At 37.9% G+C, this 22003-nt stretch overlaps 1 protein-coding gene across 2 annotated transcripts; it reads right to left on the reverse strand.

Annotated features, from left to right (window-relative positions):
• Nucleotides 1–1722: 1722 nt before the first annotated feature.
• Nucleotides 1723–11546, reverse strand: LOC132603698 (probable inactive ATP-dependent zinc metalloprotease FTSHI 2, chloroplastic). Of its 2 annotated transcripts, XM_060316866.1 has the most exons (11): nucleotides 10068–11545; nucleotides 8618–8790; nucleotides 8174–8275; nucleotides 7914–8078; nucleotides 7659–7799; nucleotides 7000–7158; nucleotides 5750–5835; nucleotides 5378–5456; nucleotides 2927–3049; nucleotides 2584–2640; nucleotides 1723–2454 (listed from the first exon to the last, which is right to left on the reverse strand). In XM_060316866.1, the coding sequence occupies exons 1-11, from the start codon at nucleotides 11371–11373 to the stop codon at nucleotides 2248–2250; spliced, it is 2598 nt and encodes an 865-aa protein (XP_060172849.1). In that variant the 5' UTR covers nucleotides 11374–11545; the 3' UTR covers nucleotides 1723–2247. The 2 variants fall into 2 exon arrangements, with proteins under 2 accessions (XP_060172849.1, XP_060172850.1); XM_060316867.1 differs by lacking the exon at nucleotides 2927–3049 and having other exon boundaries at nucleotides 10068–11546.
• Between the last annotated feature and the right edge of the window lie 10457 nt (nucleotides 11547–22003).

Genomic DNA, 22003 nt, shown 5'->3' on the forward strand with positions numbered 1-22003 from the left:
TCACGGGTTCAAGCCGTGGAAACAGCCTCTTATAGAAATGCAAGGTAAAGCTGCGTACAATAGATCCTTGTGATCCGGCCCTTCTCCGGACCCCGCGCATAGCGGGAGCTTAGTGCACCGGACTGCCCTTACTCTTTATCATTTTAGGTATTGAATAATGTCATTTTCAAAGAGTTACAAGAACTTTAGAAGAGTACGTAATATAGAACAAAATTGACTTGAATTAGTCGGCCTCGCAGCATTATGAACTGTCAACGGTCAAATCAATAGTATTTAGTATTGACGTTGAGTTAACTGATGAATAGTGGTTTTCTTTTTCCAAGACTCAATTTGATGCTTAATAATATACCAAACGTTCTACTTAGTAGTTGGTGGTTGTTGGGGAAACAAGTAGAAGACGAGAACTTGGGAGGTGGTGGTCACCACACGTTTTCTCCTTGCAAAGATGTGTGAGATTACTGAAATAGAAATCCATCTTCATCCCTACCTTAATAAAAAAAATTTGGCTAATTGAGTATCTGAACATATGATAAAGTGTTCTTAGTAGATATTTTCGACTCAAATTTTGAAAAAACTTCTACGCTTATTCTTAAGCGCTCATTATGTAGACAAGTTAACCACATAAAATATATCACTTTCTTTAATTATGTAGATCATCCTCAATTAGAACATGCCCAAGATTTTACAGCTTGTTGAGGCTAATATGAATAATGAAAGGAGGTAACACATTTAAGTTGTTAACTTGTTTAAGTAATGGGCATTTTAGAACACATGTGAAGGCCTTTTCAAAAACCAAGTATAAGGTGTAATACAAACATTTTATCATGTGTTCAGGTGTTCAATTGAAATATGTTATAATTCGAGTGTATAAATAAAAATTTACTGTCAAGTTGAAGGAGTTATGTATATTATGCCAAAGATTTTCTTGCTTGAACTATTATGTCTCAACCACTTCAAATAGTCACACTCACTTCTCAAAGTCCCCACATGAGTGTATTTGTATTCTTGGCAGGTGACAACAGGGGAAAACGGATTCTATGTCTCAAGCCCTTAAGCTCCAACATTTAATTAATACAGTTAGTTACATACCGATTTTGGTCCTTAAGTTATTGCTTAGTTCTAATTTTGATCTATGTATTTTCCAATTAAGTACATTTAGGCTTCAATTAAATAAGTTGTTTGTTTTAAACCCTAGGCTGACCAAACTAACGGAAGTGAAGAGAAGTTGACAGAATGCTTATTAGAAAAACTCAGAAAATTGAAAAAAGGAAATAAATAATTTGTCACAAAAAAAATAGTGTCTAATAAGTTGATTTTAAATTTTAAATCCATCTTCGAGTTCCAACTCATATAACCATACTAAAGAACAGAACATGGCACTGAAGCTGCAAGGAAAGAACTAAGAGGACAATCAGCACTAACCAAAGATTGACAAAAGAAAAGGAAAACGAATGTATGCTTTGAGTAAAAACTTAATCGCACCCTGTAAATACAGTAAATTGTAGTACTAATTTATCATAATTAAATTATAAATTAATATGAAAATTGGCAACAATTAACTATAGAACAAAGGCAATGATGAGTATACAATTTACGAGTGACTATATTAATCATAGTGCTAGGCATTTTCATAGTTAAGATTAGGCAGCAATTTTCTACATAATGATGGTGTTTAAACCAGCTTGCTCGCAGAGTCTTATGCAGTTTATTTTAATGAAAATATTATGCAACATATAAAAAAAATATATTATGTGTGACCTATTATTCCGGTACAGTATCCTTTCTGCAATCTACATCAAAATGGAATAGGGAAAATCAGCTAAATGAACACCACCACCACCCAAGGAAGAAAAATGAAATAAAAAAATTGAGTTCACTCCATTTGGTACACAATTTATAGCTTCATAGTTCCCAGATTATCATTTGAGATCGAAAGCTTCAAAACACATTCAGAAAGCTCTTGCACTCTCTATTCTATCCAATCGGAGGTAGCAGACTCTCCTTCCACAACTGTACCACTTCAATAGGATCTTCAAGACAAAATTAGATCGAAGGAAGTCGTACCCTGCAAACTAGATGGAAAAATATTGTAGCTGCTCGAGCCCCAGTAGCCAAAAAACACCCTTCGCACGAACCACAGAAGGGGGAGAACATGTTTCCAGGAGAAAACTAAAAGAACAAAGCAGCTCATGGTTACATAATGATCAGTTGATCACCTCACAATCCCATATACCTTACTCAATTGTGTCATTGCGAAACAACTTCCTTTTGATTTGTGAGCGTATTCTGGAACTCCAAGCGTTTAGCAGACCTGAGATCGACTACACTGGGAGGCATTGGTTGAATGGACCCATGTAGGTCAACTAATTTAAAGAATCCATCCTTAGTAAGACTTTTCTTCTCAACTAGTATGTCAACGACTGCATCCATAAGCTTCCGGTTCTGATGAAGAATCTGTACAGGCATTTCAAGATTGCATTAATGAAAACCTAAGCAGCATGCAATTTCGTAACTCACAGTGTTTTTTTTTTTTTTTTCCACTTAGATTAGGGTGTAGAGAGGAAGAATGAGTTCTACTGATACCTCTTTTGCACGATCATAACACATATGTAAGATGCGAAGTGCCTCTGTGTCAATGTCCTGACAAGCACAATATATTTTGGAATTCAGGTGGCACGCAAAACACATCAATGTAGAAAATACAGATGGAGTGAAGCACCAAGGGAGTGCAACCCAAAAGAAAAGAGATAGGATATTTTATTTTATTTTAATAGCATATTTAAAACTCTAGGAGCTGCATACCAATGAAGTATCTGGAAGGGGGAAGATATACTTTTGCTAAAAATTAACTTTAAAACCTAGATGAATTGGGGAAGGAGAAACAGTTAAATAACTAAAGTTAGGAGTGCAGATAGTGAAATCTTACATTTATCCTATCTGCTACCCAGAATTCAGACAAACCATAATGTTTATCAGATAAACCTCCAAGAACAAAAGTCCGAGCTGCCGATCTTGCATTATCTGCAGTCTCTGCCCATATCGTACTGAACTGAAATATTTTATATGTATTAGTGATGAATTATCGTCCAAATTAGTGATGAATTATCGTCCAAATGGACTTTCTGTCATGAGAAAGCATATTAACTTCCTAGGTTACAGTTCGATAAAATACTGTGTTCAATGCTATTATTCAAGGTGCTAGATTAAGATATTATGGTAACTATTGACCTGGAAAGGGTAAGCGTGGGGGTAGGCATAGAGATCTCAATAAGTAATACATGGAAACTTCTAAAAGGTTGGTGTTAACATTATACACGGTAAGTACACACAAATAACACCTGCCCATACATCTACATAGACAGGTCTAATAATTCATATGTTAATCTAACACGTCTCTGATACTAGTAAGAGCCATTTGGCAGCTGTTCAGAAATCTTTTCCATACAGTATCCTCAGAGCCTTTCAAAGCAGAAACGGAAAGAGTAAAAATCCTCTGGATGACATGTTTAAAATAGTAAATATGATTAAAACGTATATGCTCCTATAGGTTCGCATTAGAACAGGAAAAATAAAGGAACTAGCCAATCATATGCTACTATAACTTCTTTTTATGCAAAGTAACAGCAAAAAGTTGGAACCTGGAATATGTGAAGGGCAAGTGAAACATTTCATGTGCAATAGTACAAGTTGACACCCAGAATGAACAGGCACTCAATGGGTGGGTAGTTGGGACAAGTGGAATATGTGTGAATATCTGTGCATTAACATTTGGGTGTGAGTCAAATTCCAATGCAGCGCATGGTTTCCATGATAATATCACAAAGCACACCTCAGGTTCAAATAAGTTGCATGAAACAGGTCCATGTTAGATAACTTTATGTATAACATATTCTGGATTTCTCATTGAGAAAGTGGCACTGCTTGTGGTGGTATTGGGGTAGACTTGGGGGGTGCTAGTTTTTTCTCCAACAGTGGCAAATGAGAAGATAAGAGGCATGATCTTTCTTTTACTTTAAGAGCTAGAATTAGAACCTAATGAGGATGGTTGTAATTGGTCTGAATAGAGCAGAAAGAATCCAGGCGATTCATATAATCGATCAATTTTTTGATTTAGGTGTAACTGATTGATTTGATGAAGATGGTTCAGAACTAATTCTCCACCTTTTTTAGAAAATCCAAATTTTTGGATGAGAATTTGCTGAGAACACCATATTTCTTATTTTCACCACTAAGGGTTGTGGTGAGAAGGATAGGATGCCCTGAGAATGGAAAAATCCTGGTACGGAGCGCTTCCCAACTTCATGGGCCTTACACGGCGCGAATCCAGATTAGTTGGGGCCCAAAGCGGGTACTCGACACCGGGTGGGAAAGCAAAAAAAATCACTTATTTCTATCTAGAATATGAAAGTGGAAAATGTTAAATGTATCCCGGTAAGAATTTGGGAACAACCCACTGATCCACCTTATATTCTTCTTGCTCTTCTCTTCTTTACTTAAAAAATCCAACCTTGAAGGTCTAAACCACAAATGTATCTTTTGCCGTCATTTCCTACAAATGGGATATAATATTATGTCTCATGATCATTTAACATACTCAACTGACATTTAAAACATCTCTCCAAATATGCAGAAGAAATGTTTGCCCAGTAATCTGTCTCCGGGTTAATTGGGCTAAATTACATACTTTATCAATAAATTTGTTCTAAATCTACATGCAATGTGCCTTGTGCATATTTATGTTTGTATGTCTATTCCATGTTGGGCACAAGATTTGTGTTTGTGCCCCAATGGCTATGGAATTTCATCATGATACCTATTAGGCTACACCTCAGAATAATCTTTAAGACTCCAACAAAAGCAACATGGATCATTTTCAAGCTATTTAAACACTCCAGAGGCAGAGGCAGACCCAGGATTAAAACTCTATGGGTTCAATCAAAAAATTCTTAGCATTGAACCCATTATATTTTTGAAGTTATGGTTCATATCTAATACTCCCTCTGTCCCAAAAAAATTGTCCTCCTTTCCTTTTTAGTCTGTCCCAAAAAGATTGCCCCCTTTCTATATTGAGAAACAATTTAACTTTATAAGATGATTTACAGCCACACAAATATCTAAGGCTTGTTTTGGACCACACATTTCAAAAGTCTTCCTTTATTTCTTAAACTTTGTACCAAGTCAAAAGAGGACAATCTTTTTGGGACGGAGGGAGTACGTACTACACTTTTAGTAATTTTTTACACATAAATTTATGTTCTGCGTTGAAAGTTATGGGCAATTCAATTGAACCCGTATCTTTTTAATGCTAGATCTAGACACGCTTCTGTAGGTGACAGATGATGCAAAACTAAAACTTAAAAATTTCTGCATATCTTACCTGATGCTCTCCATACCACAGCTCATCAGCAGCACGTGGTGCTAGCTGAACAGTGATGTGATCCAAGAGCGATTGTCGGCTGCATTTAAATGAAGTCAAAAGTTACACATGCGAAGATGCCTATAATCTGGAAATTTTTTCTCTGGCAACAGGCAGTGAGGTATTTCAAAAAGCAAATACTTTGTGTATGTGGGGTCTATAGATATGTTTCTTCATATCACTTAAGGTAATACATGAGTAGAAGTTTGAAATACCCTCACTTCTTCCATTACATATACACTAGCATATCTTGTTGCATTTCCAAAAAAAAAAAAAAAATTAAGAGCATAAATCAGAAAGATAAGTGCAATATGAAGGGGATAGAAACCGTGCCTCAGCATTCCTTCGCTAAATTTGACATGATCCATTTTCATCCGCACATAACCCAGCTCCCTTCCAGCCCTTGGAGCAATAGTGAGCTTCACAAAAAGAAACATTAACAAAAAACAGCATATCATAAAAGGCACTATGAAGTATGCTCATGCTGTATTATGAAAGTAGCAACGGGTTTAACTAATCAATTGTAATGATGCTGATAACAACTTTTTTGAGAAGGATGCAAATAAGAACTCAACGCATTTTGGAAGAACAAGAAAAAGATACTTGCATTAGCAAATGGCAAGAGTCTTTTTTTCGTATTTTGTCAAGCAAAAGGCATGAGAAATCAGAATTCAGGAAGAAGGACAAAGACTGATTGCTCTTTCATCAAATTTCTCCTAACTAACCCAAGTTTTTTTTGGCTACTGGTACCAGCAGTCAATCGACTCCAAAGCTCGTTCGTGACAAGTAATATTCTATTACAGGGATACATACAGCTTATTTTATTTAAGACATGGTTAAATTACATTGATATTTTCATAATAGAGCATGAGAAATCCACCGGGTTGATCTTTCCTGAAGTCTCTCCTAACTGACCAAATTCCACTCTAAAGCTCCTTCCTAACAAGTTGTATTCTACTACACGGGTATTGCTTTCCTTCAACACATGGTTAAATCAGATTGAGATTTTAGTTATTAATGTAAAATTTAAACTCATGTCCACACACATTGTATAGGGAACAAATATAATAAATTAACATTTGAGCATGATTTCAACTACTTCGTCAATCATTCAAACAGGCATCTATAGCGTGCAAGATGATAGCAATCACACTTTCCACTTCTCTCAAAGTTTTAATATCTAAAAAGTAAACATAACATCAGAGCTTGCTAATTCTTGACAAGGTAATATAATGACATGATACGCCACCAACACTGAGTAAGTAGGAGAAAGTGCCAGAATTCCGTACAGGTTCGCAAGGAGTTATCCCAAGACAGAAATCCAAGTAGTACATCAGATCATTAGCTTTATCATAGATATGATACACGCATCTAGTAAAAACAAATGCACATTTGGGTACTAATGAAAAGTGAACCGAGTGGAAAGCGAAGCATTAGGGTAAACATGAACATGATTGCCTAACACAATGAAGATACTTCACCAAAATGTCATACCATACAACAACAATGAGAAAGCAGATATCAGGAAGATTAGAATAAAAAAGCAGACAGTAAACAATGTAGAGGAGAGTAAAGAGCATTACAAACTCAATATTTCTAAGATCTGGGAAGTTCACTGCCACCACAGCCATTGCTGCTTCATTAATAGCCACCTGCTTCCACATCTCAGGGCTTCTCTCCTTCCGGTCAAGCATTCCTCGTTCTTCAATTTGTGCAGCTTGTATCAAGTCGTCAGTTGTAATCTGCCAAGTCCAAACTCTAAGGTTATACAAAGTTTACAGAGTCTGATAGCAGAAGAGCACCATGGAAAAGTGAAGTGCAGGTCTGGACGACCCGTCTTAGGTGAGTACTAAACTTCAGAGATGGATGAAGACCAGAATTTCATCTTTGTCATGATAAATCTAGAAGACAAATTTCAGCATACATTTTTTGTTTTGAGTGGGGAGAGGTTCTCTACAATGATATCTAGAAACACATTTCGAGACCCATTAATCAATATCAGCACATCCCCAGTCCCCACTTCTCAGCCTAAAAAGGGCATCATGTTGAAAGCAACAACGAAAAAGTTTTTCCCATGTCGACTGTGTAATAAATAAGAGCTCAGATCTAAGAAGATGTCATGCTGCTTAAAGACTATGCCAAAAAGTCTATCAGTACAGTCAATAACAACTACTACCACACATATTGCTTAATTACTAGGTTAGAATTCTTTTTGACTCAGTCTGAACCCAAAAGCTATTACCTCAACTCTTGAATCGCGCATCATATTAATAGCAGCAACCTCAACAATGTTGGCCAACTCTGCACCAACCATTCCATCAGTCATACTGGCAACAGCCATATAGTCCACATCAGGAGCCATAGGCTTCTTACGAGCATGCACCTAATCCAAGGAAATGCGATGTAAGAAAAGCATGAAGCAAAATACATAACAAGCTTACTAAGATGTTAAAGTGATTAAGCTTTTGAACAGACAAATTACATATGCAACTTGCACCTTAAGAATTTCTATTCGTCCAATGAGGCCAGGTTTTGGGATGTATATCTTTCGATCAAACCGCCCTGGTCGAACAAGTGCTGGGTCTAATATGTCTGGTCTATTTGTAGAAGCAATAGTGATGACTTCACCTTTGCCTTCAAAACCATCCAAGCATACAAGAAGCTGAAGAAAAAAGAGGAACATTCTAAATCAATGTAGCCTGAGATCTCAATAAGATGAAGTGGCAGTTTCTCATTAGTGCAAAATGCCAAGGAAACCTGATTCAAAGTCGCATCACGTTCTTGTCCACCTGAGCCTTTGATCAAACCACGTTCTCTGCCAACTGCATCCAGCTCATCAATGAACACCACTGACGGGGCCTATGCCAAACCACATAATAATGTTCATACACTTTATAAGTTACATATAAAAGCACTCTACGTAAAAGAAAAAATGGCTTGACAAGATTTAGAAACAAGACTTATGAAGCAACCCACTAGCAACAATCAATCAAGCAATCAACTACTACTCAACGCCAAACTAGCTGTGTTTGCAATATGAAAAGACAAAAGCAAACAATTCACTTAGAATAGGAGGGAAATGGCAGAATCTTAATCAACATCATAGGTGAACAAAAGTAGCCGACTATAACACCAAGCGCTTATAAACAAATGACTCTGCACGATGGCATGCATAGTAAAGAAGATAGAAAATTGACTTACATTCTCCCTCGCCTCTTGGTAGAGTGCTCGAACACGAGAAGCACCAACACCAACATATATCTCAACAAACTGAGACGCAGAAATGGAGAAGAAATTCACCCCTGCCTCACCAGCCACCGCCTTTGCTAACAAAGTCTTCCCCACTCCAGGTGGACCACAAAGCAGTATCCCCCCTGAAAGAGCATTGTTCAATAGATTCATAATGATTTAAGACAAGAATAAAGCAGGCCCAAGCTAATGTGCCAAACAAGAAGGCAAAAAAGCTGAGAGAATCATCAGCGAAGTGAAACAGACAGGAGCATAAGAGTTGCCCGGTATTTTTTCTAGTGGGAGGTAGCAGGTGCCCAGTGGAATGGTCAAGGTGCATGCAAGCCAGTCCGAACACCACATTATTTAAAAAAAAAAAAACAGGTGCATAGTAAATCTTTTTTTAAGAATGGAAGTACCCAGGAGCATAGTAAATCTTACGCCTCACAATGTTGTCATTAATTGAAAGTTCATAATGCAGGAAAGAACCGGAAAAGAGAAGATAATTGCATGGAAATAGTTTTAACTATAAAAATGCAGCAAAGTACACACTGCCAACGCTACAATAACAACAAACCCAGTGTGGTCCCACAAGTGGGGTCTGGGGAGGGTAGGATGTACGCAGACCTTACCTCTACCTTTGTGAGGTAGAGAGGTTGTTTCCGGTAGACCCTCGGTTCAGAAAAGTACCTGGCACAGTAACATGGCAATGCTATTCGTATAAATTGATGTAATGAATAACAACAAGAATCAGTAATCAAAAACTTTAAGGGGAGAGAGACAGACAGACAGAGAGGTTCTTTCTGCTAAAATTACAGAAGCAGATGTCGAACATATTATGTTATATTTAAGTCAGAAAGAGTTCTATTCTGGCATGTGATATTTGCACTTCAAATGTTACATAGACTGGTGATATTTGCCGTTGTTATTGTTTTCCGGGGATTTGGAGATAGGAAGTCTCTACTGACAAAGGACGGAACAATAGTAAACCTCCCTGGAAAAGAAAGAGACATAGGTGACCAAGCTAGTAATGGATTAAAGGACCTTGGACCTGCTAATGCTGGAATATCACAGTGGAAGAAGCCTATAACATTTTGTCTATTTTATCCACTTAAACACACGATTTCATCAGGAAATGACTGTATAGTGCAGGAATACAAGAGCTAGGTTTACCCTGTGCGCACCCGAAGAGTAGCGGCTGCGGGTTCCCATGTCATCGAAAAAGAAAAAAAAATACACTAGTACGGAGAACAAATAACTAACATATCTAGAGTAATTGATGTGATGGCTTAATTCATGCTGATCTGAAATAGAAAGAAACAGACTTTCCTATTCAAAGAAAATATGGATCAAACAATAAACTCAAATAGGAAACAACATTAAAGAAGACCCCTAAAAAAATCAATATATGCATATATCTGACCTGGTATTTTGACTCCTCGCCTGCGATACATCTCCCCGTGGGTGAAGAACTTAACAATTTCCTCAAGCTCCTCCCTAATTTTTCCAAGCCCAGCAACATCAGTGAACTTAACATCGACACCTCTCTCTAAATACTGGGGAAGTTTCTTATTACGTGCTCTTCGAACACGAGCACCTGACTTCATGAATTGCATAGCCATCTTCATATAAGGATTATCCTCCCCTTTTTTTCCTTCCTCTTCGTCATCATCAATACCCTCAATCCCTTCCATTTCCCTCTCCAATTCCCTCATCTTCTTTTTCTCCTCAGCATCTGCTTTCTCTATCTTCAACCTATCGTCATAATCCTTTTTCTGCCTCCTATAGCTAAATACAACAGTTCTATAAAATATGTAAAAGAATACCAATCCAAGAGCAGTGGAAACATTCGTATCACTAGCTAAACCTTCCCACATTCTTGCCATATCCTGAGAACTTTTACTCGCTTGACGCAACGACTCCTCATACCTCATTCTCTTCAACTCTCTCTTCTTTTTCCTCTCTTCCATTTTCTTCTGCGTTTTTATCGCCTTCTCCATCCTCTCCCTCTCGTTCCGCATCTTCGTCAACTCCTGGTTTCGCCTCTTCTTCAATTCTTCTCTCACCCTCTTCAACTCCAACGCCTTTTTCGACTGTGGCTTGGGCTTCCCAAAAGTAAACAACCAACCTTGAATATTCAACAAGAACCCCAAATAAGGCGATGGAATCTCGGGTTTTTTCAATGGTGGAGTATAAGCATTCATACAAAGTCCATCAACTTTTAACTCATCCCATTCAGACCAAAATCTTGGATCACTTTCAACAGAAGGTAACACAATTCTAACAACCTTAGAATCCTCTAAAACAGCTAAAACTACCTCGGGACGTTGTTTTAAACCTACATTAGGTGGTTTAATTATATGCTTAAGTTTCCCTTCTCTTTTCAAATCCAATATTTCTGTATAAGGTAACCTATTACTCACAGTTGGTAAACCTTGTGACCATTTTTTCAACTCTTGTGGTGTTAAAGCTTCACTTTTTTTCCTCTTTTCGGATACTTTTGCTGCATTTGCAGGTCTTGCAACAAGTGAAGTTGATATTACAGTAAGTGTAACAGAAATATTAAGTAAACCCAATTGATTAAACTTAGTTTTCTTGTCTTGTTCATTTCTTGATCTTTCAGAATTACAAGAAATGATTACTGGAATTCTGTTTTTGGGATAATGGGGTTTGTTAATTTGGGAAAAAGAAGGCAAAAATGGAGAATTGAGAATGCAATTACAGGCCATGAGATTGAAAAAGAGAATTTAAATAAAGGGTTTACGATAATTACATTGTAGAGGTCTTCAAGAATTTGAATTTCGAATTGAGACTTCTCTTAGGCATTTTATCAAACAGCTTCAGGGTGAGAATTATCCAGAAACATACACCAATATCACCGATGAATGTCTGCAATAAACGTAATACTTATACTCAAGTTAATTAATAGTAGGAACGATGAAGTTGGCCAGGCATTTCTTTTTGGGCTTTTCTGATAGCCCAATAATGAAGGCCCACTAGGAAAATAACATGGGATGGCCACTTTTCGGACATGCAATTGCAAAACAATTTTTTTGCGCGGATTGTTCTTCGTATGGACTGGTCTTTAATTTTTGACCCTCAAATCGCTGGTCTTTAATTTTTGTCCTCCTTTGCATTTAATGAAATTTGTGGGCCAAATTACCTTATTCGCTGGTCGATGAAACCAGAGATTCTGGGGCGATTCCCAAAAGAGTGTAACACTCTGTAAATCGGAGTTAAGTGTGAAAGCGTCTTGGAGAAGCGGGACTCCACTGTTTTTGCTAACGTAAAATACGGCCAAAGAATATGGCCCGTATTTTGCAATACGGCCCGTATTCCTTGGGCGTATTTCACCAACCTCCTATGGGATCCACTGTTTTGTTAATGTAAAATACAGCCACAGAAAACGGCTCGTATTTTGAAATACGGTCCGTATTTCTAGGTGTATTTCACTTGCCTCCAGCAGTGTATATATAAAGCGGGTTCAGTTAATTTTATCATTTATTCACATTCTCATAAACCCTAAGGACGAAAATCTTCCCTCCAAGTCTTCTAACATTAAGGTAAGAACATCTTTAACATTATTAATCAATCCTAGCATTAAACCCATGATTCTTAACATGATTTTTGAATGAAAACCTAGGGTTGCAAGGTAATCTTTCTCAAAGTGACTCAAGCTAGGGTTTTGGGTGTTCTTCGTTGTAAAAGTGAATTGTTGAGTTACGTAAGGCTTAATTAAGGTATGTCTCTTTTGAAACCCCACTTTGGATGTATGTCTCATTTTCAAAAGTTCTTTATTAAATTAAAAGGTGAATTTTTCATACTTCGAAACCCTATTTCATGCTTTGATTGTGGTTGGTGTGCGTGAGAGAACAAGCCCACATTAAACCTTGATTGTATTATACTTTATACTTGTATACGCAATTCCAATCATTTTCCTCTATAAGAGGTTATCATTAATAATGGCTAAGGGTTGGTAATGGTGTTTTATGATGAACTATGACAATTGAACCTTGTTTAAGGAAGTGGAAACGTTTCCAAGATTATCAATGAAACGATGTATCTTTGTAATGACATGATAAACTTAAACGCTAATTGATGATGTGACTACCTTAAGATGAATTGTGATTCAGCTTCTATGCTATGAACTTTGTTGTTGTGTTTGGCCTAGCTACTCGGAAGGAAGGGTAGTCACTATGGATCCTAGTGTGGTAATGCCTAGCCATTCAGGAGGAAGAGTGGCCACTGCGGGTTCGCTACCCGGGTGCGGTTTATGCCTAGCTATTCGGGAGGAAGGGTAGCCACCCAGAGTTTAATAATCCGGTGTGGTTGCGCAGTTATGTTTAGGAAACCTCAAAGGTCATCTCTTCGATGTGATTCATTCTTGGGCCTGTATTGGCATGTGTGATATCTCTATCTCTTTATGAAAGTATTACTAATGATAATCTGGCAATTGAAAGGACATAACCAAAAGTTGTAAACTTGATCAAAAGGGGTTTTATTTCGTTTTAACAAGCTTATTGAACCAAGTTGAGTAACTGCTTAATAATGATTTCATATGATACTGATTTCTTTCACTTATTATTGTATCTAATTTTTATGTCATATTGTCCCTGAGGCACTCATTGAGTACGAAGTACTCAGACATGCCATTGTTGTTTTTGATGATATGTTAAGTAACGAAGAAAAGCAGGTTCGTTAGACTGGTTGTCCGCATGTTATGCTAATGTGGATTGTCGCCATAAGTTAGTTCGTTTCGCCTTTCCTGATGAGCCTGTTGTTGTGTGGGAGGGTGAAATTGCTAAGCCAAGGGGTAGATTTGTTTCCCATCTTAAGGCTCATAAGATGATTACTAAGGGGTGTATTTACCATTTGGTTGTTGTTAATGATATAAAAGCCGTAGTACCCGAATTCACATCTGTTCCCATAGTTAGTGATTATCCCAAAGTGTTCCCTGGCGATCTTCCTGGTATTCCTCCTGATAGAGTTACTGATTTTGGGATTGATGTCATTCCTGACACCCAACCTATTTCTATTCCACCTTATCGTATGGCTCCAGCGGAGCTGTTACACCTCGGAAATTTTTTCGTACTTGTGTGATGAGTAGAACAATGAAGGGCTTGAGTGTATGATGTTTTACTAAGTAGGGAATGGCTAATTATGAATTTTTGGAAATAAAAAGGTTGCGGAAAATTTTCAGCTCAATGGTCGTAAAGGGCACTATACGGCCCGTAAAGTGATTTACGGACCGTATAGTGCAATCGTCCTCCAACCTTCTAAAATCTCAAATTTTCTGCCAAGTGTTGAAATAGCTAAACTCGACTTCGAGGACGGCCCGTAAACTGGTTTACGGACCGGAAACTGGTTTACGGACCGTAAACTGCCATGTCCCTCAGCCAAACTTTCTGTTTCTGGGATGATTAAAAACGATCATGGAGGACGGATCGTAAACCACAGTACGGTCCGTAAACTGTGGTTTACGACCACTGTTCATCCTGATAATTTTTCATTAATGATCAGTTTTGTGATTATTAAAAGGAACTTAGGCTTCATTTCATTTCATTTTTCTTCCATACAACTCAAGAATGCTCTAGAACTCTCCAAATATTTCCTCCATAAGAATTCAAGAGAATCAAAGGGAACATCAGGATCAACACCACTAAATTCATGAAAACAAGTGTAAGAACACATCAAAGGATCATCTAAGTCAAGAAATCCTTAAAAGGGTGGAACTAGGGTTTTGGCTAAGTGAAGTATTTCAACTCAAGGCCTGTTCAATCATCATTTAAGGTATGTTTTATGACTATACCACGTGATTCAAGGTATTGGAAGGCTTAGATACTTAAAATGTAGAAGAACATAGGAATGGGTCATTATTGAGTGAATAGTGATATAAATGAATGATAGTGGAATTGAATCATGAATGTTGAAGTGTTGTGAGTACAAATACGATATAAATGATGTTTATAACGTGAAACAAGTAGTAAATGCACGAAAGCACTAAGGTGAGCTATAGGGAGAAATATGGGAAAATTGGAGGAAAATGGTGGATTTTGCTAATGGTGCATAAATGATGATTTTGATTGCGATATTGCGAATAGCATTGTGAATGTTGGGGGTAGATATAGAACATGGGAAAAGTAGTATAAACGAAGGAAGTACTGCCCAAATTTTCCTAGAACTAGCGATCCGTTCTTGTAGTTAATTAACTAATGTAATACGAATTCTCTCATGAAGGTGACGACGTGGTATCGAAGGAGAATAAGTGGACAACAACTTAGCTAAACGGCAAGGTATGTGAGGCTAGTCCTTTCTTTCCAATGGCATGAATCTTCTAGTCCGAATTACCATCTTTCCATGAGCTCCTACATTCCAAAAAGTTAAATGCCTATATGAGATAAGATATACGATATGACGATGCTAGGATGATGATGATGTTAGTCCTTGCCTACACTCACCTTATGTACTAGTCCTTTCAAGGTGAGGCAGAATGTTCGTAATTGCTCCATAAAGTAATCGGGGGGGTCACGACCTTACGTCACCCCGATAGAGTAAAGTTGTTCTCAAACCTTACGCATGTGCTATGATAAGATAAGTATTTTACAATGAGTACATTATTATGATTATTTTATGATAAGCATGGCATGAGCATTGCATACCGGGCCTAGTTGGCCGGGCAGACACCGCTTCGGCGGGCGGCGATACGGATACACCACGACCTTCGGGCGTGGGCAGACACCACTAGTGGGTGGCATGAGATGGTACCCCGGACGCGGGAGGCCTGGACGCGGGCTTATATTATTGATTATCACACCGTTCCGACATGGGCGGGCAGCTTGCATATGATGCATACATGTTACGATGATAAGTATAAGTAAGACAGCATGTATTATTCCATTTATGATTATCGGTCAGATCCATATGCTTTATATTGATGCTCTCATTATATTATTGATGCCTTTCTTCATTGTTCATGCCTCTCATACTCAGTACAATATTCGTACTGACGTCCCTTCTTTGGACGCTGTGTTCATGCCCACAGGTAGACAGGGAGGCGAGATTGATCCAGATACTTAGGAGCTGTCAGCTGTTGAGAGCACTCCATTGTTCGGAGGTGCTTATGATTTCTCTTTGGTATATATGTATATATACTTTGGGCACGACGGAGTCTTGTTCCGTCTATGTATTCATTATGACAGTAGAGGCTCGTAGATACGTAGTGTGGGTCAGGTGGTCTCAAAAGATGCTATTATTATGTATATATTATTTTGATGGCCGAGAGACATATGTATATCAAGTACTTATGTTTTGATACAAATTATGTTTCCTATACTTTTATGCGTAAAACTGGCAAAAGATCATTAAATGAGTAAAATGAGTAGTAGAGTGAGCGGTGCTCGGTATCTAGCTCCGGGTACCCGTCGCGGCCCCTAGTTGGGTCGTGACAGGAGCTAAGAGAATTAAAGGATCAGTCAAGGGACTTGTTGGATAAGGGTTTCATCCGACCAAGTTCCTCATCTTGGGGTGCTCCGGTATTGTTTGTTAGAAAGAAAGATAGTTCCCTTAGAATGTGTGTTGATTACCATCAGCTTAATAAAGTGAACATTAAGAATAAGTATCCTTTGCCTAGGATAGATGATTTATTTGACTAACTTCACGGTGCTAAGTTCTTATCAAAGATTGACCTGAGGTCTAGGTATCACCAATTGAAGATAAAGGAGAAGGATATTCCGAAAACCGCTTTCTGTACTCGTTATGGGCACTTTGAGTTTCTAGTGATGTCCTTTGGGTTGACTAATGAGCCTGCTGCATTCATGGATTTGATGAATCGTGTGTTTAAGCCTTATCTAGACCGCTTCATTATTGTGTTTATTGATGATATTTTGGTGTATTCTAAAAGTTGTGAGGATCATGCTAATCATTTAAGAATAACTTTAACAACACTTGAGGAGAACAAGCTTTATGCGAAATTCTCAAAGTGTGAATTCTGGCTTGAGTCTGTGGCTTTCTTAGATCATGTGGTGACTGGTGACGATATTAAAGTAGATCCTCAGAAAATTTCAGCGGTTAAGGATTGGCCTAGACCAACTAGTGTGACTAATATTCGTAGTTTCTTGGGGTTGCAAATTATTACAGAAAGTTCATGGAAGGTTTTTCGTCTATAGTCTCTCCATTGACTAAATTGACACAGAAGACTGCTAAGTTTCAGTAGTCCGAAGCTTGTGAAAAGAGTTTCCAAGAGCTTAAGACAAGGTTGATTTCGGCTCCTATTTTGACTTTATCTTCTGGGTCTGGTGGATATGTGGTGTATTGTAATGCTTCCAGAATTGGTTTAGATTGTGTATTAATGCAGAACAATAAGGTGATTGCTTATGCTTAGCGACAGTTGAAAAAACATGAGAAGAATTATCCGACTCATGACTTGGAGTTGGCTGCCGTGGTATTTGCCCTGAAAATTTGGCGTCTTTATTTTTATGGTGAGCATTGTGATGTTTTTACTGACCATAAAAGCTTGCAATACATCTTTAAGCAGCGAGAGTTGAATCTCAGACAGATGAGGTGGTTGGAGTTGTTAAAAAGATTATGACTTGAATATTTTGTATCACCCTAGTAACGCTAATGTGGTTGCTGATGCTTTGAGCAGAAAATCTATGGGCACGTTGGCTTATTTGCCCGTTCATGACATGCCCATGGGGAATGAAATTCGAAGACTTGCTAGTCTTAGGGTTAGACTTGATAAAACTTAAGATGGAGAGTTAGTAGGAATCACGCCAGCACGGTTTGACATTGTGGAAAGGATCAAGTCTAAGTAGTATGATGACGAATTTTTGATGAAACTGCCGGATAGAGTGGAAATGGGTGAGTACACTTCATTCACTATTGGGACAGGCGATAGTGTCCTATGATTGCAAGGGCGGTTATGTGTTCCTAATGTTGACGGACTTCTACAAGAATTGATGGTGGAGACGCATAGTTCTAAATACTCTGTGCATCCGGAGTCCACCAATATGTATAAGGATTTAAAATAGCACTATTGGTGGAAGAGCATGAAGGTTGATATTTCTAACTTTGTGGCTAAGTGTTTGAACTGTCAACAAGTTAAGGCTGAACATCAAAGGCTTGGAGGCTTGACTCAAAATATCGAGATTCCGCAGTGGAAGTGGGAGGTGATCAATATGGATTTCGTTGTGGGTCTACCCCTCGCAAAGGCCAAGTTTGATTCGATTTGGGTGATCGTGGATAGACTCACAAAGTCTGCCCATTTTCTCTTTGTGAAGACGTCATATGTCGCGGCAGAGTACGCTAAGTTATACCTAAAGAAGATAGTTAGATTGCATGGGATTCTGACATCCATCATATCTGACAGAGGTACACAATTCACTCTGCTCACTTTTTGGAAATCCTTTCAGGAGAGTGAAATTGAGCACTACCTTTCATCCTCAAACTGACGGGCAGGCAGAGAGGACTATTCAGACTTTGGAAGATACGCTGCGAGCCTATGTTATAGATTTCGGAGGAAATTGGGATGAACATTTACCTCTTGTGGAATTCGCGACAGCTATCCAGCGAGTATTCAAATGGCTCCTTATGAGGGTCTTTATAGGAGGCGTTGTCGGTCTCCAATTGTTTGGTTTGAACCAACTGAGGTAGAATTATTGGGTCCTCACTTGTTCCCTATTGCAGGTATGAGTTAAAGTTTCTAGCTATTATTATGTGAAACGTTTGCGTTTTGTTGAAACAACTTGTGGTTTAGTGAATCCTTAGTAGGCTACGATTCTCATTCGAGGACGAATGATCTTGAGGGGAGGATAATGTAACACTCTATAAAATCTGCTGTAAATCTGAGTTAAGTGTGAAAGCGTCTTGGAGAAGCGGGACTTTACTGTTTTTGTTAACGTAAAATACGGCCCGTATTCCTTGGGCGTATTTCACCAACCTCCTTTGGGATCCACTGTTTTGTTAATGTAAAATATGGCCCGTATTTTGAAATACGGTCTGTATTTCTGGGCGTATTTCACCCGCCTCCAGCAGTGTATATATAAAGCGGGTTCAGTTAATTTTATCATTTATTCACATTCTCATAAACCCTAAGGACGAAAATCTTCCCTCCAAGTCTTCTAACATTAAGGTAAGAACATCTTTAACATTATTAATCAATCCTAGCATTAAACCCATGATTCTTAATATGATTTTTGAATGAAAACCTAGGGTTGCAAGGTAATCTTTCTCAAAGTGACTCAAGCTAGGGTTTTGGGTGTTCTTCGTTGTAAAAGTGAATTGTTGAGTTACGTAAGGCTTAATTAAGGTATGTCTCTTTTGAAACCCCATTTTGGATGTATGTCTCCTTTTCAAAAGTTCTTTATTAAATAAAAAGGTGAATTTTTCATACTTCAAAACCCTATTTCATGCTTTGACTGTGGTTGGTGTGCGTGAGGGAACAAGCCCACATTAAACCTTGATTGTATTATACTTTATACTTGTATACGCAATTCAAATCATTTTCCTCTATAAGAGGTTATCATTAATAATGGCTAAGGGTTGGTAATGGTGTTTTATGATGAACTATGACAATTGAACCTTGTTTAAGGAAGTGGAAACGTTTCCAAGATTATCAATGAAACGATGTATCTTTGTAATGACATGATAAACTTAAACGCTAATTGATGATGTGACTACCTTAAGATGAATTGTGATTCAGCTTCTATGCTATGAACTTTGTTGTTGTGTTTGGCCTAGCTACTCGGAAGGAAGGGTAGTCACTATGGATCCTAGTGTGGTAATGCCTAGCCATTCAGGAGGAAGAGTGGCCACTACGGGTTCGCTACCCGGGTGCGGTTTATGCCTAGCTATTCGGGAGGAAGGGTAGCCACCCAGAGTTTAATAATCCGGTGTGGTTGCGCAGTTATGTTTAGGAAACCTCAAAGGTCATCCCTTTGATGTGATTCGTTCTTGGGCCTATATTGGCATGTGTGATATCTCTATCTCTTTATGAAAGTATTACTGATGATAATCTGGCAATTGAAAGGACGTAACCAAAAGTTGTAAACTTGATAAAAAGGGGTTTTATTTCGTTTTAACAAGCTTATTAAACCAAGTTGAGTAACTGCTTAATAATGATTTCATATGATTTCCAGAACTGATTTCTTTCACTTATTATTGTATCTAATTTTTATATGTCATGTTGTCCCCGAGGCACTCACTGAGTACGAAGTACTCAGGCATGCCATTGTTGTTTTTGATGATATGTTAAGTAACGAAGAAGAGCAGGTTCGTGGAGACTAAAGCGCTAGGAGAACTTCTTGTTGTTATTGACTTGGTGAGTCCGCATGCTCATTCGTGGGTCATCCTTCATTTATTCATTCTAGTTATCTATATTAGTTTTTTGGGCTGTGTCCCAATGATTAGACGGTCATTCTTTATTCTTAGAAGCTCCATAGTTTACATTCATCCTGTGGGTAGTTGAAGAGTTGTTGCGCAACTCTTTGGGTACTGGTTACGTTTTGATTAAGCTTTATAATATTAAAACTTCCACTGATTTAAATCATATATCACGATTTGATTGTAATTATTTATAAACTGTTGAAGGTGAATATTGAACTTGGCGGGTTCAAGTGTTGTTATTGCATCTTTTAGGTTCTTCCGATGTTGTTCAAGATGTCGGATGCCGGTCACGTCTAGGGTGGTTTTGGGGGGTGACACAGAGTTAAAAAAAAATCGCTAGACAAGGTTCCATAGAATTATGTCTATTCGGGCAAAGTTACTTAGAAACTATGCTTTGTTCGGCATAATTCTGTAGAAATTAAGTTATCCGACATAAGTTTATGGAAAGTATGCCTTCTTCAGCATAATTCTATAAAGATTAAGTTATCCTACAGAATTATACTGGACAAGGCATAGTTTCTATGTAAAATTGCCCGAATAAGCATGGTTTCTATGAAACCTTGCCTTGCGGAATTAGATCATAGATTTAAATTTCTTTTTTTTTTTTCGTTATCAGGGGTATTTTCGGCCACTTTTTTATTACTTAAAGTGCCGAAGGAAAAAATTAAAGACCAGCAATTTGAGGGACAAAAATTAAAGACCACCTCAAGGTAGGGGCAATATCGTGCAAATTGCCCTTTTCGGACATGTAATTACAGGATGACCACGAAACTATTCGAATGGCGAGGGTATTTTTAAGCAAAAAACATATCAACGAGGGCATTTTTGAGTCAAAAATATAACGAAGGGTAAAATTGACCCATTTTGAATAGTTTAGAGATATTTTTGGCCCTTTTCCCTAATTTTTAATACAAAAATGTGTACCCTCGTAAAACTCTAAAACTTTTTTTTTGTGCGGATTCCTTCAAAAGCACTAATCTTTAATTTTTTTCCCCTCGAATTTGAAATCTTTAGTTTTTGCCCTTTGCCTAAAAATTCATGGGTTCCGAATTCGAATCCCTGCTCAGACAAAAAAATAAAAACTGCAAGGCAGAGGTTTAGATTCGCTAGGGCAAACTCTGCCCCATCGGGCATAGTTTGCCTTAGGCCTGAAGGAGGCAGAGTTTGAAGACAAACTCTGCCTGATGGCTTACAAAACTATGCCTGAGGCCTAACTTTGATGGCTTACAAAACTATGCCTGAGGCCTAACTTTGGCTTGCAAAGCTTTGCTTGCAGGTAGAGTTTGCAAGTTTGCAAGCAAACTATGCCTGATGGCTTGCAAAACTATGACTGAGGCCTAATTTTGGATTGCAAAACTATGCCTAAGGCCTGGAAGCACAGTTTTGCATCAAAATTCTGCCTGAATAAGCTTAACTTTGCTACAAAACTCTGCCTTGCGATTTTTTTATCTTTTTTGACTAAGCCGGGGGTTCGAACCTCAAACCTCATGATATTAGGCGAAAGGAAAAAGTTAAAGACCACCAATTTTCTGGACAAAAATTAAAGACCACCCAAAATAAGGGCATTCCTGCGAATTGCCCACTCTAAAATAGTATCCTGGAGCCTGTTAGCCTTAATTATTTATTGAAGCATAATATAGGGGATAATATGTCCGCGCTTGAATCAATGATCAAAGGTTTCTCACATGGGTAGAAATTGCATTCAGTAGCCAGTTTTCACCCTTCTATTTAAGTTACACTTTGTTTTTTCGAACTATTCAACTTAGTGTTGACAAACTCAAACAAAAGCTTACCTGCTCATCCCCTTTCTTCTTCTTATTCTCCTTCTCATTCTTCTTAATTATAAGAGTAAATATCCATTTATCAAATTAGACCAACAATTTAAATATATTTTTTTTTTAAAAAAATTGAACCTAAAAAATTCAAATGTCGATGTATTGAAAATTTGAAATTAAGATAAAATCATAGAAAATTCAA

This window comes from Lycium barbarum, chromosome 7, assembly GCF_019175385.1.
Source record: "Lycium barbarum isolate Lr01 chromosome 7, ASM1917538v2, whole genome shotgun sequence".
In the NCBI taxonomy this organism is placed as follows: Eukaryota; Viridiplantae; Streptophyta; class Magnoliopsida; order Solanales; family Solanaceae; genus Lycium; species Lycium barbarum.